This window comes from Bos indicus x Bos taurus, chromosome 10 (genome assembly GCF_003369695.1).
Source record: "Bos indicus x Bos taurus breed Angus x Brahman F1 hybrid chromosome 10, Bos_hybrid_MaternalHap_v2.0, whole genome shotgun sequence".
Lineage (NCBI taxonomy): Eukaryota > Metazoa > Chordata > Mammalia > Artiodactyla > Bovidae > Bos > Bos indicus x Bos taurus.
The window spans coordinates 39705564-39729493 of record NC_040085.1 but is presented as its reverse complement, the minus strand read 5'-3'; the positions used below and the strand labels follow the sequence as shown (position 1 = coordinate 39729493).

At 41.1% G+C, this 23930-nt stretch overlaps 1 protein-coding gene and 1 non-coding gene across 4 annotated transcripts in view; both read left to right on the top strand.

Annotated features, from left to right (window-relative positions):
* The first annotated feature begins 152 nt into the window (after nt 1-152).
* SNX1 (sorting nexin 1) overlaps nt 153-23930 on the top strand; it is a 37944-nt gene continuing 14166 nt past the window's right edge. Inside the window, exons 1-4 of one of the 3 annotated variants that reach the window (XM_027553780.1) lie at nt 153-191; nt 16054-16165; nt 20258-20385; nt 20919-20985. In XM_027553780.1, coding sequence (XP_027409581.1) covers nt 177-191; nt 16054-16165; nt 20258-20385; nt 20919-20985 — 322 coding nt within the window. In that variant the 5' untranslated portion in view covers nt 153-176. Of the gene's footprint in view, nt 192-3210; nt 3502-16053; nt 16166-20257; nt 20386-20918; nt 20986-23930 lie in introns of those variants that run through there. The other 2 variants (XM_027553779.1, XM_027553778.1) reach the window with 2 other exon arrangements.
* LOC113900572 lies at nt 5927-6033 on the top strand. The gene has a single exon (XR_003513202.1). It is a non-coding gene; the product is annotated as a U6 spliceosomal RNA (small nuclear RNA).

The following is a 23930-nucleotide window of genomic DNA, read 5'->3' as shown; positions in this document are numbered from 1 at the left end:
ACGTGAGGCGGGTTGCGTGCTGGGACACATGGGCGTTTTCTTTGGAAGACGGCGAGCTGCATTATGGAACCTGTAGTCTCTGACGCTGGCGGCGCGCGGGCGCGGGCGCGGTTGATGGTGGGGGGTAACGGTGTGTTACCCGCCGCTAATTGCCTTAGCGCCTGGATAAGCTAAAGATGAATCCTGAAGAGGTAGGGGAAAGAAGATCTTGATTTCTAATATTGGAGGAGCGTCTGTACGGAGACTCCCTACTATTTTTTTTTTCCGAGGGGGCCTCTTCCACTCCAAGTTTTCTTACTTCCTAGTCAGGCCGGAAGTGAGTTTCCGTTGCGGTGAAATGGGATGTGTTTGGAACCTAGTAAAGATGGTTAGGCGTGGCCGGAGAAGGAGTTAGTTTTTAGTTTTCCCGTCTTATAGGGAAAACACAACTCATAGGGCCAGCATAACTTCTCATTACAGGCTATTTCTGCCAATCGCCTTCAAGATAACTTAGAACGAGAGAGCTTTCTCATGTGTACAATAGTGACATTGGAGATCGCCATCCTAAAAAGAACCTCTTAAGCCCTCTGGTGTTGGTGGCTGTAACGGTTGCCAGTAACAAAGTCGGTGATGTTAATTTTAATTTTATCCATTCATCCCTCCAGTCAAATCTCAAACATTTATTGGATACTTAATTTGCCAGGCTTGGTCTATAGATGCCCAGGGTACAAAGATAGGACATGGAACCTACCCTCAAACAGGTCTGTGAGCAGATCTCTGATGGTGAGGAATTGGCATTTAAGAACAAACTAAACGTTTTGTCAAAGTTGATGCCAAGTTTCGTACCATCTCTATTGAGAGGAAATGTAAGGATTATCTTGCTAAATTATCCCACGGTAACATATCCCATTTATCTTTAAAGTCTTGTCTAGCTACTTTAGATTTTAGGCCCACCAGACAACCAGTGAATAGTTTAGGTCCCAGGAAGCTTTTGCTCAGAGTTTAATAAGTCCCCCATCATCTGTTCCACTCCATTTACTCCACAGCAGTTGAGAGAATCCTAACTGCTTTGCGACCAAATTTAGGACTCTCAAGTCTCACTTCCTCTTTGAAGTCTCTCGACTTCAAGCAGAATTGTTGTTCTCTTTTACTGTGCTCCCCCGGTGGCTCAGAGGGCAAAGCGCCTGCCCGAAATGCGGGAGACCTGGATTCAATCCCTGGGTCGGGAAGTTCCCCTGGAGAAGGAAATGGCAACCCACTCCAGTATTCTTGCCTGGAGAATCCCATGGATGGTGGAGCCTGGTGGGCTATAGTCCATGGGGTCGCAAAGAGTCGGACACGACTGAGCGAGCTCACTTCACTGCACATTATATAGCACTGTCCATTTACATGCCTATCTCCCTCAAGTGCCTAGTGAACCAGAAGCGTGTTTATTTCTGTATCTCCAACGCATAGCAGGGTGCCAGGCACGCAATGGGGTGGTGGTTTAGTCCCTAAGTGTCCTACTCTTGCAACCCCATGGACTGTAGCCTGCTGGGATCATCTGTCCATGGGATTCTCCTTTGATCTTCAGTATCCATTTCTTGAATGAACTAAACATTCTCGAAAGAATAACTAGAGAAACTTTTACTGTTTATCTGTCCAGAGATCGCAATCAAAAATACATATTGAATCTCTATGTAGCCACTGTGCTTGGTATGAGTTGGTGCCATGTGGAGGTTTTCAGACTTGCTGCTGCTTCTGCTTAAAAAGCCCAGTAGTTAAAGCGATCCAGAGTGCAGAGACTGTAGAACCTCGGGTTCCCTCAGTTCAATTTAGTTCCTCAGCCCTGTCTGACTCTTTGTGACCCCATGGACTGCAGCACACCAGGCTTCCCAGTCCATCACCAACTCCCAGAGCTTGCTCAAATTCATGTCCATCCAGTCGGTGATGCCATCTAACCATCTCATCCTCTGGCCTCCCTTTCTCCTGCCTTCAGTCTTTCCCAGCATCAGGGTCTTTTTTAATGAGTCAGTTCTTCGCATCAGGTGGCCAAAGTATTGGAGCTTCAGCTTCAGCATCAGTCCTTCCAATGAATAGTCCAGACTGATTTGTTTTAGGATTGACTGATTTATCTCCTTGCAGTCCCAGGGACTCTCAAGAGTCTTCTCCAGCACCACAGTTCAAAAGCATCAATTCTTCAGCGCTCAGCTTTCTTTATGGTCCAACTCTCACATCCATACATGACTGCTGAAGAAACCTTCAGTTCAGTTCAGTCACTCAGTTGTGTCCGACTCTTTGCAACACCATGAATCACAGCACACCAGGCCTCCTTGTTCATCACCAACTCCCAGAGTTTACTCAAACTCATGTCCATCGAGTTGGTGATGCCATCCAGCCATCTCATCCTCTGTCATCCCCTTCTCCTCCTGCCCCCAATCCCTCCCAGCATCAGGGTCTTTTCAAATGAGTCAACTCTTCGCATCAGGTGGCCAAAGTATTGGAGTTTCAGCTTTAGCATCAGTCCTTCCGAAGAACACCTAGGACAGATCTCCTTTAGAATGGACTGGTTGGATCTCCTTGCAGTCCAAGGGACTCTCAAGAGTCTTCTCCAACACCACAGTTCAAAAGCATCAATTCTTCGGCTCTCAGCTTTCTTCACAGTCTAACTCTCACATCAAACATGACCACTGGAAAAACCATAGCCTTGACTAGATGGACCTTTGTTGGCAAAGTAATGTCTCTGCTTTTTTATACGCTATCTAGGTTGATCATGCTGTCTAGGGTGGTCATAGCTTTTCTTCCAAGGAGGAAGCGTCTTTTAGTCTCATGGCTGCAGTCGCCATCTCCAGTGATTTTTGGAGCCCAAGAAAATAGTCTTTGACTGTTTCCATTGTTTTCCCATCTCTTTGCCATGAAGTGATGGGACCTGGATGCTATGATCTTAGTTTTTTGAATGCTGAGTTTTAAGCCAGCTTTTTCCCTCTCCTCTTTCACTTTCATCATGAAGCTCTAGTTCCTCTGCGTTTTCTGCCAAAAGGGTGGTGTCATCTGCATATCTGAGGTTATCGATATTTCTCCGGGCAATCTTGATTCCAGCCTTCTTAAGTCCTTTTTTCCTGCTCCTCTGCCCCCTGGTTAGGATAACCGCGTCGCGATCTAGGGCTCGGATTGGCTGGGCAGGAGCCGCCAGCCAGCACCGCCCCGCCCCCAGTCTGAAGGCCTCGCCCCCGCGCCCCCTCCCCGCGCGTCCCTCGGGGCTAGTGGCTGCCATCCCCCTTAGCTCCGCTGGAACGCTGTGCTCGCGGTCCTATCTCTCTATAAAGTTGTTGTTGCGGCTTCCGCCGCGGGTGGAGGAAGATGGCGTCGGGTGGTGGTGGCTGTAGCGCTTCGGAGAGACTCCCTCCGCCCTTCCCCGGCCTGGAGCCGGAGTCCGAGGGGGCGGTGGGGGGCTCAGAACCCGAAGCCGGGGACAGCGACACCGAGGGAGAGGATATTTTCACCGGCGCCGCGGCTGTCGTGAGTTCTCACCCTTCGGGGCAGGTGGGGGAGCGCCCCGAAAGGAAAGAGAGGCTAAGCGAGGGTCGGGGAGGCTGGGCAGAGCGGGCCTGGCAAGACCTTGCGTTGGTGACAGTAGTCGTGGCTTGGGTTCTAGGTGAACACGGAGACGGAGGACCTTGGCTTCCCCACTCCTGGGCGGACAGTAAGAAGTGAGGGGTGTGGTGGCTTCTCAGCAGAGATCCCGGACAGCTAAGAGCCGCCAAGGCAGGCATTTGGCCCTGCCGTGTGGTGACCCACGGACCCACGGGGCTGTTTTGCTGGTGGTTATCCTGCCCAGCTGATTTAATAGGTCAAAATAAGGGAATGGGGTGCTGACTTTCCTTTCTCTCACCTTACTGTACCAAGGATGGATGAATGGTGTTATCTGGAGTTGCCCAGGATAGTGACCTGTCCACAAATCCTTTCCTTAGCTCAGTTTGTTGTTCTTTAGTCGCCAAGTCGTGTCTGACTCTTTGAGACCCCATGAACTGTATCCAGCCAGGCTCCTCTGTCCATGGGATTTCCCAGGCAAGAATATTGGAGTGAGTTACTATTTCTTTCTCCAGGGGATCTTCCTGACCCAGGGATCAAACCCTCATCTCCTGCATTGTCAGGTGGATTATTTACCCCTGAGCCATCAGGGAAGCCCCCTTTAGCTCAATGTGTGTGTTTGCGCTCAGTCCTTGACTCAGTAGTTACCAGTTATTACTAAAGGCCCATTCTGGATATTTATGAGAATTAGGTTGACTCCTTTGATCTCCAGGAAAATTCTGCCAGATGTTGGTTGAAAAAAAGGTCCTGCCATGTAAATCACTACATAGAGAAAGCTCTGTCTCTTGTAAAGGGATGTGTGTTTAAGTACCTCACTGGGAGCAAATCTGTAAATGCAAGGAGGAAATGGTGTTTTTCATAGTAGTATTGGATGTTGCTGCTGCTGCTAAGTCGCTTCAGTTGTGTCCGACTCTGTGCGACCCCATAGACAGCAGCCCACCAGGCTACCCCATCCTTGGGATTCTCCAGGCAAGAACACTGGAGAAGGTTGCCATTTCCTTCTCTAACATCTGGGTGTTAGGTATTGGGAAAAACTAATCTTTATATGTGGAATTCGGAAATCAGTACAGTAATCAGTTCTGGAACCGGTGGAGGTGTTTGGGTCTGTTTTAGAAGGAATACTGACTCATATTGTTTGGTACAGTTAGTTGCAAATTGAAAACTTCTTCAGTGCTAGGAGTGAATTTATGTGTTTTTTTATCTTGGATAATGCTTATCTTCATAGTAGCTACACAGTATGTGAATGAGTAAACAGCTTTAAATTCTTTATGCAGGCATGCATCTGAGAAATTTGAGGCTTGTCTCATGTCAGAAAAAGTTTGTTTCATCACAGTATCTTCTGGGATAATTAATAGAATTTTCCATGTACTGATTTAGGAATTAAGTTCATAATCCCATCTAAAAAGTATTTGCTGATGCTAATATAACAACTCAAACTATCTAATGAAGTCTCTGTTATTCCAGGAAATAACTTCTGCTGCTGATTTAGTTGTCTTCTATCCCATTTAAAACAAATCTTTAGTCTATTCCTTTAGTAATTCTCTTATAAACCATGAAGAATTCCCTCATATCAGCCATTGTTGATAACTGCTGGGCTGGTAGATAAACTGAACATCTAAAAATTGATACTCTGGCCCTGAAAGTGATTGGTCACATAGGCAAATGATGATTTATTTTTCAAAAAAGACCCTGGAAGGATGTGGTTTTATTTTCCTGAAGTGCTCTAAATAAGTTCAAGAGATTGTGATTTGATTCATCTCACTAGTTTACTTCCCAGAGTTTTTGCTACTTCTGTCTCCTAACACAGTGAAAATACTTTGCATAATTTTCATCTAAGGGAAGGAAGAGGGGGTCAGAGTGAACTTGTTCTACCACAGAAGGTCAAATTATTTTTTATTTAGATTTTGATCCAGGAAAATTGAGTTGCTGAGGGACCTAAAATGCTACCTATAAATTTATTTTAGCAGCCTGTCCCGAAGTTAATCTTCAGGATTCCAAGACCCCAAGATTCCTCACCAGTTAGGGTGTTAAATAGTCATTAATACAGATTATATTATAATAAAGGCTTTACTTGTGAGCCAGTGTGAGGACATGGATTGCAGTGCTTCTGTATCTTAAAATCATTGAAAAATAAAGTTATAAAGTGGGCCTGAAGGCTGATTTAAATCCAGACTCTGTTACTTGCTGGCTTAACCTTGCACAGGATACTTACTTTGTATAGTTTTCTCATGTGTAAAACGTGAATAGTCAAGAGTATTTATGTCCACTATTATTGGGAGGATTAAATTAGAATACCTGTAAAACACATAGAACAGTTGAGCATTTTGTAAACTGGAATTACTTGAAGAATTAAAAAACCCACAAAATCTAATAATGGGTGCTCACTTCGGCAGCACATATACTAAAATTGGAATGATACAGAGAAGATTAGCATGGCCCCTGCGCATGGATGACACGCAAATTCGTGAAGCGTTCCATATTTTTATTTGGCAAAACCAATACAATATTGTAAAGTTTAAAAATAAAATAAAATTTAAAAAATAAATAAAATAAATAAATAAATAAATTGCAAAATCAGGATTGCAAACATTAAAAAAAAAAATCTAATAATGGAGTAGAAAAGTTAATCCTAAAAATGATTAGTATCAATCAAACTAGTAGTAAGATTGATTTGATTAAAAGCCCTCAAAGTAGGCATATAATGACTTCAGTGGCATCTTACTGATTTATCTTCATACTGTGTTTTGTTGCATGTTGGAGGCAAAGAAAGGAGCACTGAAGAACTGAGGAGCTGAGGCATGTAAATTTTAAAACTCATTGATGGTATGCATGTGATTTCCTGGACATTGATGTAACAGCTGCTGCTGTTAATCATCCCATCTGCTCTCTTTTAGAGCCCAAGAGGCTTTGCTAATTCAGTAATAAAAATATGATTTGATTTATAACTGAAGGAGCTGCCCATGATGTGCATTTTAGGATATACAAACCAGTTATTTGAATGGGAGGTGTACAAGCTTAATCACTCAGTCATCTTTGGGACCCTTTGGACTGTAGCCTGCCAGGCTCCTCTGTCCGTGGGATTTTTTGGCGAATACTGGAGTGGGTATCTATTTCGTCCTCCGGGGGATAGTTCCAACCAAGGGATGGAACTCGAGTCTCCTGTGTCTCCTGCATTGCAGGAAGATTCTTTACCCACTGAGCCATCTGGGAAGCCCCCAGACTGGAGTTAAAAGAATTATTAAAACAAATCTGAAATCATTGTCTTAAACCTGAAAACCAGCTTGGGGAAGGTCTGATTCTTAAGAATACTTAAGGCCTTACCTTCTTTATGCCTCTTACTTTGTGGTCTTAGGAATTAAATGGTCTAAAATTCTAAATATGTTACCTGAGTCTTTGGACCTGAATCTAGATATGTATTGATTTAGTTAAAACTTTCTTAGTTTTAGAAAAGGGTTAATTTTTCCTTTAGTAAAAGGAGAGACTAAATTGGAGCCACTCTTTGGGTCTCCTAACTCTTAAAATTATTATGTTGAAAAGACTAAATGATATACATATTTTTACATCTCATTTGACCTCACTGGTCTTATTTGCATACGGCATCTGGTCCCATCACTTCATGGGAAATAGATGGGGAAACAGTGGAAACAGTGTCCGACTTTATTTTGGGGGGCTCCAAAATCACTGCAGATGGTGATTGAAGCCATGAAATTAAAAGACACTTACTCCTTGGAAGGAAAGTTATGACCAACCTAGATAGCATTATTGAAAAGCAGAGACATTACTTTGCCAACAAAGGTCCATCTAGTCAAGGCTATGGTTTTTCCAGTGGTCATGTATGGATGTGAGAGTTGGACTGTGAAGAAAGCTGAGGGCCGAAGAATTGATGCTTTTGAAGTGTGGAGTTGGAGAAGACTCTTGAGAGTCCCTTGGACTGCAAGGAGATCCAACCAGTCCATCCTAAAAGAGATCAGTCCTGAGTGTTCATTGGAAAATACTTTGGCCACCTGATGCGAAAAGTTGACTCATTTGAAAAGACCCTGATGCTGGGAGGGATTGGGGGCAGGAGGAGAAGGGGATGACAGAGGATAAGATGGCTGGATGGCATCACCAACTTGATGGACATGAGTTTGAGTGAACTCCGGGAGTTGGTGATGGACAGGGAGGCCTGGCGTGCTGTGATTCATGGGGTCACAAAGAGTTGGACACTACTGAGCGACTGAACTAAACTGAAACCTGAATGATAAAATTGTTGATAATAAGTTCTTTATCTGCCCTTCCAGAAGTTCTGATATGCCCATCTCTTTTAAGCAATATGTCAGGATCACCATTAGACTTGCCCTCTGAATAAGAGAACTATGAACAGCCTTGCTCATATTAAGAAAATGGAGGAAAACAGAGTAATGATATCCTCCGTTCAAATTTTGGCAAATCTGGTGACTTCTTTGTTTGATGATTTATTACACCAGTTAGATTTTCCTCACCACTTTTACTCTTAAATTGAAACCCTCATAATTAGAGAAATGGCCAAAAAAAAAAAAGAAACAGGATAAAGACAAAATAGCAAGGGATTTGAAAAGTCATATCTTAAAAAAGATTGCTTTTGGCTAATCAAGACTTATTTACATATTCCCACTGGTGTTTAAGACTAAAGAACAATATCACTTGGCTTTTATTGGTAGTCAGAAGTCAAGGATAACAGCTAGCTTCTGATTGACAGTGTTTTATGGGCTGCAGAGAATTATATAAACCAAAGTTATATATTAACATTTAGACAAAAAAGGACATGGTGTTTTTAGAATCCAGTCCTACCTGTATGATCAATATACATGTATCCCTGGAGGGAATTGTGGTATAAAACACAACAAAAATTTATCATTGTGACCATTTTAAATTGTATACTTTAGCAGTGTTAAGTGTACTCACATTTGTGTGAAACAGATCCCCTGTAGTTCTGAAATTCTGTACCTGTTAAGTAACAACACCCCTTATCCCTCTCCCCTTAGCCCCTGGTAACCCCATTCTCCTTTCTGTTTCTATGAATTTGACTGATTTAGATAACCTCATATAATTAGAATCATGCAGTATTTGTCTTTTTGTGACTGGTTTATTTCACTTAGCACAGTATCCTCAGGATTCATCCATATTGTAACATGTATCGTAATTTCCTTCCTTTTTTAAGGCTGAATAATATTCCATCAAATGTGTTTACCACATTTTTGTTTATCCAAACATCCCCCAGTGACATGTGGGTTGCTTCTACCTTTTGGCTCTTGTGAGTAGTGCTGCTGTGGGTATGCAGATATCTCTTTGAGACCCTGCTTTCAGCTCTTTCAGATACATGTACTCAGAAGTGGGTTTGTTGGATCATAAAGTAGTTCTATTTTTAAGCTTTTGAGGAACCTCCATACTGTTTTCCATGGCAGTGCACCATTTTACAATCTTAGCTCTTTTTTAAAACCAGATTATTTCCTTTAGAGTATTTACAGGATAACTTTCTTAGATCTGGATGTACTTTGGTAAATTCATTAAAAGCCCTAAGGAAATTGATAGTATGGCTGGCAATATTTTAATTCTTTGTTCGCAAAATATATGATGGCTATTCCCAAAGGTGTAACATGTCCTGAGTAAGTTTCTTGATGCTGTCTCTTCTCTGTTCCTAATCAGACTTCTGAAAATTAATCTATACAATAGTATATTTTAAAACAGATTTATTGCTTTGTTGCTTTAGCTAATGGTATAGTCATTTATGACTAATATTAGTAAGCAGTCATGGGTAAGTGTCCATCTAGTGTGTGGTATTTTCTATAAGCATGTTGTCTCAAACACTTATTTTTGGAACTGACATCACATCAGGTGGTCAGATCTGATCAAAAGATCAGAAGTCGAAATGACACATTTTCCACACAGGTCTGATACAGATGCTCTTGGAAGATCAGTAACTGGTATTATGGCTGAAGATTCATTTTAATGCTCAGCTCAAATTGTAAACTTCTAATAAGTTTAGATTTTTCTGAAGTACATAGACTCATTGGTTTCGATCATAGACTAGTACTAGCAGGTAGCTTTCAAGATTATGGAGGAGAAGCTAACAAAAGTAGTTATAAAGCACTTTTGGAGGAAAGAGCATGAGAGAAGACTTTTGAAAATGATAAGAACCCAGGATGGCAGAGGGTGAGATGGTTGGATGACATCACCAACTCCATGAACAGGAGTCTGAGCAAGCTCTGGGAGTTGGTGATGGACAGGGAAGCCTGGCGTGCTGCAGTTCATGGGGTTGCAAAGAGTTGGACAGGGCTGATCGACTGAACTGAGTAAGAACCCAACTTAAAATTTATTTAAAATTAGAGTTTGCGGCTTAAGCAAGAAGCAACAAGGTTGCAATCTGATTTCTAGTTTCTGTAGGGAGTTGCTTCCCCTTTGCTTATTCAGATATCAAGGTAGTTCTAGTGTCTTGGCCTCTTGCTGTTTGGTTGGCAGGGGAGAGAGGAAAAAGAGCGCTCTAATTTCTCTCCTTTGATCGTCAAAGCTTCTTAGCCCTCTTTAGTAATTGCTGGCATAAGTAAATCATGAGTTGTTTATAGTTACTAGAGCAAGTAGCCATAAGTATCTCATTTCTGGGAAAAGCCTGTTGCTCAACTTTTTCTGGCTTATTCTTTTGCTTAGTCAAATGGACATCTGGGGCTTCATTTCGCTTTCAGAGCAGATTTGAACTGGATTCGTTTTGCTTTTTCAGTTTAGAAGCTAATGTACCATTAGTACTCTGATCCTTCTCCAATTTTGGACCCTTCTAAACTTAGAAGGGTCCAAATATTAGTTTGAGATACCAAAAATTTGGTATGGAAATTACACCAGAGGATTCAGTAGAATATCTGTAGCTACATTTTGTTATCTCATGGATAACCTTTCACTTTGAGGTCTCCGCTGCGCTTGTTCATAGTTTTCCTTAACTAGCTCAGTACTCAGCCTCAGACTTAGTTACCCTTCTGGTTCCCCTTTTACATTTTCATTAGTCTTAGAGGAAGTAACTCAGAATTTCTTTATCTTTTGTATGTCATGGACTCATCAGCAGTCAAGGAAGCCTATGGACCCATCTCAGAATAATGTTTTTAAACATATAAAATACGTAATATTACACAGGAAACCAGTTATACTGAAATCTAATTATCAAACATTAAAACAATTTTATATTAGTGACATATGCTTTTTTAAAGTGCTTTAATTAATATCTAGAAAGTGAAAGTGAAGTCGCTCAGTTGTGTCCGACTCTATGCGACCCCATGGACTGTAGCCTATCAGGCTCTTCCGTCCATGGGATTTTCCAGGCAAGAGTGCTGGAGTGGATTGCCATTTCCTTCTCCAGGGGATCTTCCCCACCCAGGGATTGAACCCGGGTCTCCCGCATCGCAGGTAGATGCTTTACTATCTGAGCCACCAGGGAAGCCCCATTAATATCTAGGGATAGGTCTAGTAACCATGATTTTTAAATGAAATTTTGAGGTCTGTAACTATAAGATCATATAAAAATACCTAATTTCTGTTAGTTATGCTCAGGTACTGCTATTACTCATAATTTGTTGCCTATCTTTATAATTAAAGAAAATGCTGAATTTCAGTTAGAGGTTAAGGAAAAATAAATTGTAATTTTATTCTCATTTTAATTCATAGACCCCCTCCTGAATTGTGTGACTCAGGGACCCCAGATAAGATTCCCTACTTTAATTCCTTAAATTATGAGGTGGGGGTAATACTGTGAAATCATTTGGGTTAGTTGGATATTCACCCAGTTTGTAAAATAAGATGCATCAAATCCAGTGGACACTAAATGTCCATTCTCCTAAGCATAGGCACTTTTAGTGTATCTGTGCCATTTTTGAAATGTGGTGTGGAAAGGAGTTGCTACTTGTGGTAGGAATCATGACTGCCTCCTCCCCAACATGCCTACTCCTAGTCTCAGAACCTGTGAATATTTTATATTACCAAGTAATTAGGGTTGCTAGTAAGCTGATCTTGTGCTTGGTCACTTCAGTCATGTCTGACTCTTTGGGACTCTGTGGACTATAGCTTGCCAGGTTTCTGTGTCCGTGGCATTCTCCAGGCAAGAATACTGGAGTGGATTGCCATGCTCTCCAGGGGATCTTCCCAACCCAGGAAGCCCTGGCTGACATTAAGGGAAATTATCTCAGATTATCTGAGTAAACCCAGTGCAACAATAAGGATTCTTTAAAAATGGCAGAGACAGAGAGCGACTGCCTTCAGGCGAAAGGCACAGAGAACTGTAGCATTTTTGCCTTTGGAAATGGAGGGAGCAGCCATCAACCCAGGAATATAGGCAGCTTCTAGAAGCTGGAAAGAGCGAGGAGACATATTCTCCCCTCAAACCTCCAGAAAGGAATGCAGACCTAATGATACCTTGATTTTAGCCCAGTGAGACCTGTATTGACTTCCACTGATGCTGCTGCTGCTGCTGCTGCTAAGTCGCTTCAGTCATGTCCGACTCTGTGCGACCCCACAGACGGCAGCCCACCAGGCTCCCCCGTCCCTGGGATTCTCCAGGCAAGAACACTGGAGTGGGTTGCCATTTCCTTCTCCAATGCAGGCAAGTGAAAAGTGAAAGGGAAGTCGCTCAGTCGTGTCTGACTCGTAGCGACCCCATGGACTGCAGCCCACCAGGCTCCTCCATCCGTGGGATTTTCCAGGCAAGAGTACTGGAGTGGGGTGCCATTGCCTTCTACGATTGACTTCCACAGACTAGAATAAATTTGCATTGTTTTATCTGTTCAATGTGCAGTAACTTGTCACAGCCATGATAGAAAACTAATATACTGCCTCCACTTAGCTCATTTCTCCCCAGAAGTACATGTGGCAAAAGGAACAGTATCTCATGATTCCAGGGTAATTTTTAAAGACTTCATGGCTGCCGTAGTTTCTGAGGTTGACTTATTCCTAGCTGTCCTTGTCACACCATTCTGTAGCTCCATTTTGCCTTAACTAGATTATCCTAATTTTTCCGTTGGAAAGTGAATATATACCCTTGTTCTCCAGAAATGTTGTTACCAGAATTTTATTATATGGATTCATCCTCTAAATGCTATTGAGAATTTCAGCTATATGATCCTTCTGCAGTCCCTGGAATGTAAAGCAGCAGTTCTTCCTGGAGCAAAGAGCAGTTGAGCAACATGAGGAAGAATTACAACTAGTTAACCTGTACAGAAGAGACCTGGAATCACAGCAGTACTTGGCAGGACTGAATGACTGTGTCAGCTCTGAGGGACAGGAAGCCCACATCTGTCCTTCCCTGAACTAACAAATTGTATTAGTAGCCTGAGCCTCATGGTTTGAAGCTGGTAATTGGCAAGGAATACCTGTTTGCTCTTAACAGAAGTGCTATCTTGCTGGCAGATGTTTCTCGGGCCTCTCTGAGAATTAGGATTAGGCTGTCTTGTAATTATAAACAGAAGCACTTGAACTTTTTTAAATAGACTTATCAATAGAACCACCTGTCGGAGTTAACAGCCAAAGAGAGTCAGCAACCATTGAATATTCTAAACTAAGATTCTGTCACTAAAAGAAAGAAGGCTTCCTTTATTAAGAAAAAGGGGAGTGGGCAGGGGAAGTAGGCAGGTCCATTCTTTGGCTTTATTAACTACATCATAAGCAAACTATATTCATCACAGAAAATAGTCTTATCTCTTGCCTAGAAATTTAACCCCCTTCAAACAGAGTTTTGTGACTTATTGACTATTAAGAGATTTTTAAAATATGGATTATAAAGCAAGCCTTATTTTTAGTATTGATTTTGCCACTCTGTAATCAGTGTGCCTTTGCCCCACAAAATGAGTCTGTGAATCTGTTTCTGTTTTGTAAATAAGTTCAAATGTATCATATTTTTAGATTCCACATATAAGTGATATTATGTTTGTCTTTATCTGTCTTACCTCACTTAGTATGAAGATCTGTAAGTCCATCCAATATGGTCAAGTATGCATTGTATATATTTACCACATCTTGTCTACCCATTTACTTGTTGATGGACATTTAGGTTTCTTCCATGTCTTGGCTATTGTATATAGTGCTGCTATGAACATTGGGGGGAGGGTATATTTTCAAATTAGAGTTTTCTTTGGGTTTATGCCCAGGAGTGGGATTGCTGGACTGTATGGCAAATCTATTTTTAGTTTTTCTAGCAATCTGTTTACTGTTCTCCATAGTTGCTGCATCGATTTACATTCCCACCAACAATGTAGGAGGGTTCTGTTTTCTCTACACCCACTCCAGATTTGTTCTTTGTAGACTTTTTCATAATGGCCATTGTGACCAGTGTGAGGCAATATCTCATAGTTTTGATTCACATTTTTCTAACAATTAGTGATGTTGAGCACCTTTTCGTGTGCTTGTTGGCAATCTGCATGTCTTTTTAGATCTTCTACCCATTCTTTGAGTTTCTTTTAAAAAAAATTTTTTTTTTTTAAAAATTTTTGGCTACATCAAGTCTTAGCTGCAGTGATCAGGTTTCTCTCTAGTTGTGGCAGGCTGACTCAGTTGCCCTGCTGCATGTGGGATCTTGGTTCCCCAGCCAGGGATCGAACCCACATCCCCTGCCCTGGAAGGCGGACTCTTAACCACTGGACCACCAGGGAAGTCCTGGGTTGCTTGTTTTTTGTTGTTGTTATTGAGTTGTATGAGCTATTTATATATTTTAGAAATTATGCCCTTGTTGGTCTAATCATTTGCAAATATTTTCTCCCAGACAGCTGTTCTACCATTGCTCCAGAAAATGTTCTTAATCTTTAAACTTCCAAGTTTAGATGGTAAATCAGAAATGTAAAGCTGATTTTATTCGTCTCCATGTCACAAGAATGGGTTCTTCTAGGTGTTGTTTAAAAGGGGTAAAGTCTAACCAGTGCTTTTCCTCTTGCTTTAGTCTCTCTGGTGAGCTACTAGTAAATTATATTGACGTACATATATTCTTAATGTATCTTGAGGTTTCATCTCTTCTAGATCTCCATCTCAAGGCAACTGGTATTAGTGGGAACTGAATTAAGAGAAGTCAGATGGGTTTTCATGAGATTCCCTTTACCAGAGCGTGTATCGGACGGAAATGTGTATGTAAGAAAGCGGTTGGCAACATAAGAGGCAGAAAGGAAGTGTGGGGTTTGGTTTTGGTTGTTGTCTGTCTCTCTGCAGTGATTTTTTTGGTTGTCTTTTTAAGATTGTGGAAGCAGCTAGAAGACAGAATCAGTGTCTCTAACAACATTGGTAACATTTAAGCATATACAACTAAAAGCTCATTAAATTTTATTACCGTAAACAATTTCAGTAGAAACCTTGTTTGCTAGTATCAGTCTATGTATTGGTTACAGTTTCTTCCCCTGAGGGTGGCACTGATACTGGGATAGAGCTGTTGGCATGGCAAATTCAGAGCACCCAGTAAGTCTGTCATTTCACTTCATCTGGTCAGAAAGGGCCTGTTTCCAAGGAACAAACACCCTCAGATTTGTTAAGGAAGTATTTCATAAAAGATCCCTTGAGTCAGGTCTTTTAACTGATTTGGCCTTGGGGTCTGACTTCAAAACTTTCTAGTATGACACCATGGCTTTTGAAGCCAGATTCCCAGCTTTTTGTTCATTTTCTACACAATCCAGCTTTGTTCACTCTGGTACCGGTCTGGGGCCTCACCCCACCCTTGTTTGTAGCTGCTCACTGAGCTTTTGATAAAAGCCATGGACTGACTGTATTTTCACCATATGCCCATTGGCTAAGCATGGCTGGTTTTTCCTCTGCTAGCCTAACACGAGTCTGGTTGAAAATTGTTTCTCTGTAAGTTAAGGGTGAAAAGATGAGTTATATTTACAAATAACATTAGACGTAAAATGTTACACCTTCTTTTGCCTGTGAGGAGGGTTGGTAATGTCCATACAATTGAGCATCAGTGAATGGTTTAGCTAAGGCCACAAAGTAAGTCAGGATCAGAGCTTGAATTCTGGACCTTAGTGTGATATGCTGGACACTAGAATGTGCCCCATCAGCATTTGAAAGAGTAAAGGTCATCAACTAAGGTTCTTCTGAAAATAATCTATGTATACACATACCCACATTGGCATCATGTGCCTTGGGGTAAGGCAGTTCAGCAGGGTTATAGTGTTAGAAATTAATACTAAAATGTATGAGTTTATTTTAGCTGTGATCACTCAGGCCAGTTACATTACTAGTAACCATCTGTTGCTTATTGAACTAGCTGACTAGTGATCCTGTCTTCCCCTAAAAACCTGGCGGAACCACTGAGGGATACATCAAAAGTCACTTTCTAGGTTTGTTTGTTTGGGGGATTTTTGGGGGTTTTTTGCCCATGGTGAAGAGCTTGCAGGATTTTAGTTCACTAGTCAGGGGTCGAACCCATGTCCCCTGCAGTAGAAGCACGAAGTCTCAACCAGTGGACCACCAGGGAGGTCCTCTAGGTTTGTTTTTAATGGTACTGTTTTATTCAAAGTATTTCTTTGTTTTCAGAGTAAGCCCCAGTCTCCAAAGAGAATTGCTTCCCTTCTTCCCATCAACAGTGGCTCCAAAGAAAATGGGATTCATGAGGAACAAGATCAAGAGCCACAGGATCTCTTTGCAGGCAAGTATAGACTCAAAACTTAGCTGGGAATCTTCTAACTTGCTGAATTAAAGTAAAAAGTTGTGTCTATATGAGGAAGACTCTTTGTAAGATGCTATTGTGGAGGATTCCAAAGGCAGTACCTGTCATCAAGATACTTACAGGTTTAGTGAGTAAAACATAAATATACAGTTACTTAATTGAGTGATGCAAACTTAGAGGGGTCTGAGAGGAGACGAATGCAGTGGTTTCAGACTTTTATGACAAAGATTGATAGTAAGAAATACACTTTCTGTCATAATTCAAAATATTTATATACTTATATAAAATGAAATCCAAAGTTTTCATGCATGACTTGCCCTTACTATTTTCCATATAATCTGAAATTTTCAATTGTTTCTCTTTTTTTAAAATGCTGTTTGCAACCCACTAAATAGCTATCACAATTCCCCAGTGAACGACAAGCTGCAGTTTGAAAAACACTAGGACTGGGTTTCTCAGTCTTGGTACTCTTAGCATTTTGGGCCCAATAACTTTTGTTGAGAGGGACTGCCCTGTTCTCAACAAGGTATGGTCATCCCCCACCAACCCACCCCACTCAAAGACATTCAAAGACATTTGGCAATAATTGGAGATGTTTTTGTTTGTCACACCTGGGAGTGCTGCTGGTTTCTGCTGGGTAGAGGCTGTGGATGCTTCTAAACACCCTACAGTACACAGACAGCTGTTCAGCAAAAGAATTATCCAGCCCAAAATGTCAGTAGTGCCCTCAGTAATAAGCTCTGGTCTACAATGATCTTGTAAGACTTTTTGAAAGAAGCAGGGTTTATGTCAGAAAAAAAGAGAGCGTGCAGATGTTTGGGCAGGGAGAATCGATAATATGGTGTGTTTAAGGGACAGTAAACTCAGCGGGCCAAAAGCAGGGGCTTCTTAGAGATACCGTGGAAGATAAGTCTGGAAATGTTCAGGAGGATTTTAGACAACAATAATAGTTAGAATTTGAATTTTCACCCTAGTGTCAGTTCAGAGTCATTGGTTTAATTGAGTTTTGAGTAAGGAAAGTGAAATGGGCGAGTGGTGAAAGACTGACCTGGTAGACTTTTTACATAAAACGGATTGTGATGGACAAAGACTGGAGATGTCAGAAAGTGAAAGTGGCTCCTTGTCCAACTTTTTGCGACCCCATGGACTATACAGTCCATGGAATTCTCCAGGCCAGAATACTGGAGTGGGTAGCCTTTCCGTTTTCCAGGGGATCTTCCCAACCCAGGGATCGAACCCAGGTCTCCCACATTGCAGGGGGATTCTTTACCAGCTGAGCCGCAAGGGAAGCCTGGAGATGTCAGAAGGCATCTTAGAAATTAGTTCAAGGATGAAATGATAAAGGTAATAGAAATAGAAAAGGAAAAATGAAAACTTTTCAAGAAGTGAAATCAACAAAATCTGGTATTGGTGATAAGATGTAACGAGTGAACAAAAATGAAGATTAAAGACAAAGTCAAAAATTTCAAGCCCAAGGATTGGGAAGAAGATGGTACCATTTTGAGAACTACATTCTGCAGAAGAAAGTATCTTTGAGTTGGAGAGTGGGGAGTGTGAGTTTGGGTTTTAGATTTTTAAAGTTTTAAATGCAAAGGGAAATGCTCAGGAGGTGATTTGAACTATAGTAGTCTCCCTGGGCAAAGGAGTAAGAACTGGACATATGGAAATCAGTTTCCTAGAGGTGGTGATTAAAGCTGCCATGTAAATGAGACCCTCAAAGGAGAGAATGACAAAGGAAAGGAAGAGATGAGAGGGCGGAGTACGATAAGGTCTTGGGAGGACTCTCACATTTGAAGTCATTGGAAAATTAAGACGTGAGAAGAGTTTAGAAGAAAAAATATAAAGATTTCAAAGATTTTGCATTGCTTTCCTCTCTGAAACTTAAGTGCCTGCTATTTATTCTGCTAATGTTTATATTTTAGATAAAATTTCTGGAGAAGAAATGGAAATAATAACCTAGTTATGGCACATTGCACAGGAGGTTTTTTTATCTTTGGGAACTTAACATTTATATGATTTGCCCTTTAAGGAGACCTGAAATCTTAGTGTTGACTGACTTACTCCCATGGTTGGGTTTTATATACACAACCATGTAGAAGATCTTTATTAGAGACATATTTATTTCTAATGAGGGTTCTGATTTACTTCATTCTCAGCTGTTTTCATAAGTGGCCAGTGCCTGCCTTCACTACTAAGAAAGGAACATAAGATATCTATGGAAAGGAATGCTTGCAGTGATACATTTAGTTTAGGATTCAAGTAGTTTCTCAGATGTAGAAATTTAAATAAAATACTCTTGTTATTTTCCACTTGATTAGTGGTGATCAGAATCTCTATGGTGGAATCCAATGGCTTTTCTATTACTCTTACCTAGAGAAGGCAATGGCACCCCACTCCAGTACTCTTGTCTGGAAAATCCCATGGATGGAGGAGCCTGGTGGGCTGCAGTCCATGGGGTCGCTAAGAGTCAGGCACGACTGAGCAACTTCCCTTTCACTTTTCACTTTTATGCGTTGGAGAAGGAAATGGCAACCCACTCCACTCTTGCCTGGAGAATCCCAGGGATTGCCTGGAGAATCCCAGGGACGGGGGAGCCTGGTGGGCTGCCGTCTACAGGATTGCACAGAGTCGGACACGACTGAAGCGACTTAGCAGCAGTAGCAGCAGCAGAGTCCAGAGAAAAGGGCGCACCAGTGGTTAGGACTCTGCCTTCACTACAAGGACCCAGGTGGTATTCTTGGACAGAGAACTAGGATCTCAGAAGTTGCACAGCCAAAAAAAAAAGAGAGAGAAAACCATTGTTGATAGGTGTTGTCACATGATTTTCAATTAAAAATTCGCACCTCAGGCTTCCCTGGTGGTCCAGTGGTTAAGAATCCGCCTTGCAATGCAGGGGACACCTGTTGGATGGGAAGATCCCACATGCCTCAGGGCAACTAAGTCCATGCACTGCAACTACTGAGCCTGTGCTCCTGGAGCCCTTGCTCTGCAGCAAGAAAAGCCACTGCAATGAGAAGCCCAGGCACCGCAACTAGAGAGTGGCCCCTCACTCTCTGCAACAGAGAAAGCCCATGTGGAGCAGCAATGACCCAGTGCAGTCAAAAATAAGTAAATAAAAACATTTTTTTAATGCACAGCTCTTCAAAAGTCTTTCAGTAGCATACTCTAATAAGCTTAAGGTTTTAAATGTTTAAATTTCCTGTTCCATTTTTCAGTCACATTTATTGGATTCATAACTTAATTATTTGTGAGGTGCCTGCATGATGTGACTATCTTAAACATACTTTAGCTGGTTTCTTACTTCAAAGATCCTGTCATCTTAACATGTTCATTTTGCATGAATTTTTGTATGTATGTTTGTCTTTTTCCTGATAAGTGAAAAAATCCTAATATAATTCCAACAGTTTGGCAACCTTGTTTATAGACCTGATTAACTTTTAATGATTATGACATTGATCTAGGACTTGGTTATGCCTTATAGAGCCCTCTCAAAGAAACTGCTTTCTTTAAATTCCCTAAGGCTAGAATTGGATACGTACTGACCAGGCCAAACCCAAATGGATATTTATAGTTTTCTTTATTAAAAAGAAAAAACATCTGAGCCGTTTAGGTTTTGAACTTCTAGCTCCATTGCTTCAAGTTGAGAGTGCGTTCTTATCACTGGTGTAAGTAATTTTAATGCCTAAAAATGGTACATAGTGCTCTTTTAAAAATCCCTTCTAGAACACTTAGGGAATGAGTTGTTCTGTTTTCCCAGATAGACAAAGGCACTTCTTAAGCATGTGTTTTTTTTGTTTTGTTTTTTAACAATTTTGATCAAAAGAAATTTTTAGATATTACAATGTCTTTTTAGTCCTCTTGGACAGTGTATATTAAACATAACTTAATCTTTGCAAGATGATCTAAAACTGTAATTGTGAGCAATTCATAAACTGTGGTAAAACAACAGTATCATCCTTAGATGTGGCAAATAGTGCTTTTCCCGTGTTACTGTGTTTATCTTAGGTCCATTTATTCTAGCTTACAGTTTTTCTGACTCTTCCTTCATTATAAAATATCAACTATTTTTAGATGCCACAGTGGAGCTATCCCTGGACAGCACACAAAATAATCAGAAGAAGGTGCCAGCCAAAACACTCATTTCTCTTCCTCCACAGGAGGCCACAAATTCTTCTAAGCCCCAGCCAAGCTATGAGGAGGTGAGAATTTGTGCTATTGGTCTTCTTTTGGATGTTTAGGACTGTGCTGCCAGTCTGAAGTTCAGTTGCTTGAGTTTATTTATAACTCTTGAAGAAGACCTTTGTGGTTAATGAACAGCCAGAATCCAGTAAAGGATTCTTTCCTGGGTAGAGTGTCTGTTATCCAGAGGATAGCACAGAGGCTTTCAATGATCACTAGTGATATTTAGTGTCCAAAGCTCCTATATTCAAGAGTATAGTCTCTCCCCATTCCCTCTTTAGCCTGAAAGAGGCAAGTCTTCCAAAACCTAGTAATTACTCATTATGATCAAAATAACGTTTTAAGAGAATAGATGTAATGAAGACCTTTGAGCAAGCACCAACTTAGAATTGTGGAAGTTGCTTCATTGAGATTGTTAGGAATGGACACAGCTGAAGACTGATGTGTAGAAGGATATATCCTGATATTATCTTGATGTAATACTAATACAGAGTAAAATGAATAGCCTTTTTGGGGGGTATCTTACTCTCATTGTTTGTTTTCTCTTTAAAAGCTAGAGGAAGAAGAACAGGAAGACCAATTTGATTTGACAGTCGGTATAACTGATCCTGAGAAGATAGGTGAGTGTACTTGGGACTCCTGTGATGTTCAGATGTGGCTGTGAAAAGCACAGTTAGCTGGTTTCTAAATGGTTACCTCCAGAGCTGAACCAGCTGTGTGAAGTACTTCATCATCATCTTTCCTATGAAACGATGCTCTTTGCTATGCTTCCAAGGCCAGAAACAGCATTTAAGCTGTTTATTTAGGTTTTTCTGGGCTTTAAGAAGAAAAATCAGAAAATTAAATACTATTGAATCCCTTTTTAAAAACCCCACTTTGCCTTCTCCCCGAATTGTGGAGACCATTTTATTCCCTCTTGAGATAAACTCCATGTAAGCACCCTAAAAACACATTTTAAAATTTGGAGATGCTGGATTTATTTTTCCCTTAAGACATTTGGATTTCTTGTTACATACCATTTATTATGTACTCTTGATATTCTAATAAGGTGAGGAAGTCTTCCACTCTCTGTCATAGGTAAAGATTAAAAAATGCAGGTTGAATTTTGGTCAAATGAAAATTAGATTTTCATAACTTTGGCTAGAACATGGATTTTTAGGATAGCCTTCCTGTGTCACAAGTTTGTGAGACCTTAGCAGAGAGCAACAGGCCTCAACTTTCCTTGTTCTAGGTGTGGTCTCTATGAGAAGAGGCTGCACAGAGCTTTTTCCTCCTATTAAGTAGGGGTGATGGTTAAGAGGAAAAAGGTGATTTCCAACCCTTTGTCTGTTCTGAACTAGGAATAAGAGTCTATAAAAATCTGATTAGACTTTGTGCCAAAATGGTTTGTTGTTAACTGTGGAGTTTTACTTTTCCTAGACTGGTGCACTGGTAGGATGTTCCTGAGCATCCTATACGGTTCCCTGGTCCAGCAGTAGAGGAAACTGAGAACCAATAAGTGAAATGTAGCTTTCCCGTCAGGTCACAACATATGGCCTTTGGTAGAACCTGGACCAAAACTTTGAATTACATGTTTAGAATTCTCTCTTACCTCTCTAATATTTATGAATATTCTATAAGTACATTGATTTTAGGCTAGTTATTAGCTGCTTTACATCCTTGGTAGAACAAAATAAATCATAAGTAAACACTGTTTACTTATGATTTATAACATTTTATAAGTCATGATGTTTGTACCAGGAGAGGGAAGGAATATGTTAGTTTCCTAGGACTTCTGTAATCAAGTATCACAAACAGTATAGCTTAAAACAACAGAAATGTATTCTCTCAGAGTTCTGGGGGCCAGAAAGTCTGAAATCATGATGTTCTTGAGGCCATGCTCCCTCTGAAGGCACCAGGAAAGGACTGTTCAATGCCTCTCCCCTAGCTTCTGGAGCCTCAGGCATTCCTTGGCCGGTAGCTACATCACTCCAGCTCTGCCTTCACTGTCACATGACATCCTCCCAGGGTGTCTTCACATCATCTTTGCTTTCTATGTGTCTGTCTCTGTGTCAGAATTTCCCTTTTTTAGGTGGCACCAGTCATACTGAATTAAGGCCCACCATACTGACGTCTTTCTCCCTTAGTTACTTTTATGCTGCTGCTGCTGCTGCTGCTAAGTCGCTTCAGTCGTGTCCGACTCTGTGCGACCCCGTAGACGGCGGCCCACCAGGCTCCCCTGTCCCTGGGATTCTCTAGGCAAGAACACTGGAGTGGGTTGCCATTTCCTTCTCCAATGCATGAAAGTGAAAAGTGAAAGTGAAGTCGTGTCCGACTCCTAGCGACCTCATGGACTGCAGCCCACCAGGCTCCTCCATCCATGGGATTTTCCAGGCAAAAGTACTGGAGTGGGGTGCCATTGCCTTCTCCGAGTTACTTCTATAAAGACCCTATTTTCAAATAAGGTCACACTCTGATGTACCAGGGGTTAGGACGTCAATATAATTTATTTAGGGGGACAGAGTTCAAACCATAACAATAATTTAAATGTCCCATGGATCAGATTTATTTAAACAGAAATCACTTTTGGTGATAAACCTTCATCCCCTTGCATCATCATGTAGATTCTTAGTCACATCACTGTCGAGAAACCAGCTACTTAAAGCATTTTCAGATTCATATTTCAAGATTCACATCGATCTTTATAACAACACCTTCTGTTTATGTGGGCTGTTTATTCAACATGCGCTTCTCATTCCCACAAACATTTAAGTAAATTAGAATCTCACTTCTGCCAGGATATTGCTTTTTAGAGACTTGGCAATTTGCATGTATTATTTTCAGCTTCCTGAAATTACTTAGGAAATTAACGTAAATTTAAAACTGCTGCATTTCTGGAACATTTCCATATCTCATGAGGTCTGGACAGGCAAGTATGTCTGTCTGCTCAAACACTGCCTCAATAAAGACAGCTGGTAAGCAGGCAGAGCGTCTGAAGACCTCACTTTGCTATTGTGTCTTACGTACATTTGCACTTAGTCTTCCCTAATTGCAGGCACTAAATTATGGAAATGACTTTTTGGACATTTGACCATAACTATCAAACTGTGAATAAAAGTCTGAATACGTTTTCTATAAAGTAAATTTAGAATTTTTTTTTTCCTTTTATCGGTGATAAACATCCTTAGTAGTATTAGGCAATACAGTTTAAATGGTTTAGAAGAGAACTAACAGTAGTAATCAATATAAAGTAATTTCTAAAACTTATATTTTGTTTTATATGTTGTTCTTTTGGCAGGGCTTGACTGGGTAAAGAACATAAGCCCTCTCTTCCTGTACAGTCTCCAACTTCTCTGTGTAATTTATAAAAGCAGTTACTCCTAGCCATCTCAGTCAGACCGAATTGTAATATGTGACCCTGCAAGGGTAGAACTTGCCCTCCTCCCAGGGCCATTTCAGAGGCTTTGGCAGTTAGTCATTGTTGACCTGCATGTTCCTGGTTGGTGTGGGGAAGAGTCAGGGCGGAGAGGAAGGGAATGAAACCAACCCAACGCTCTGGAGCCCGGCACTGGACCTGCATCTGTCT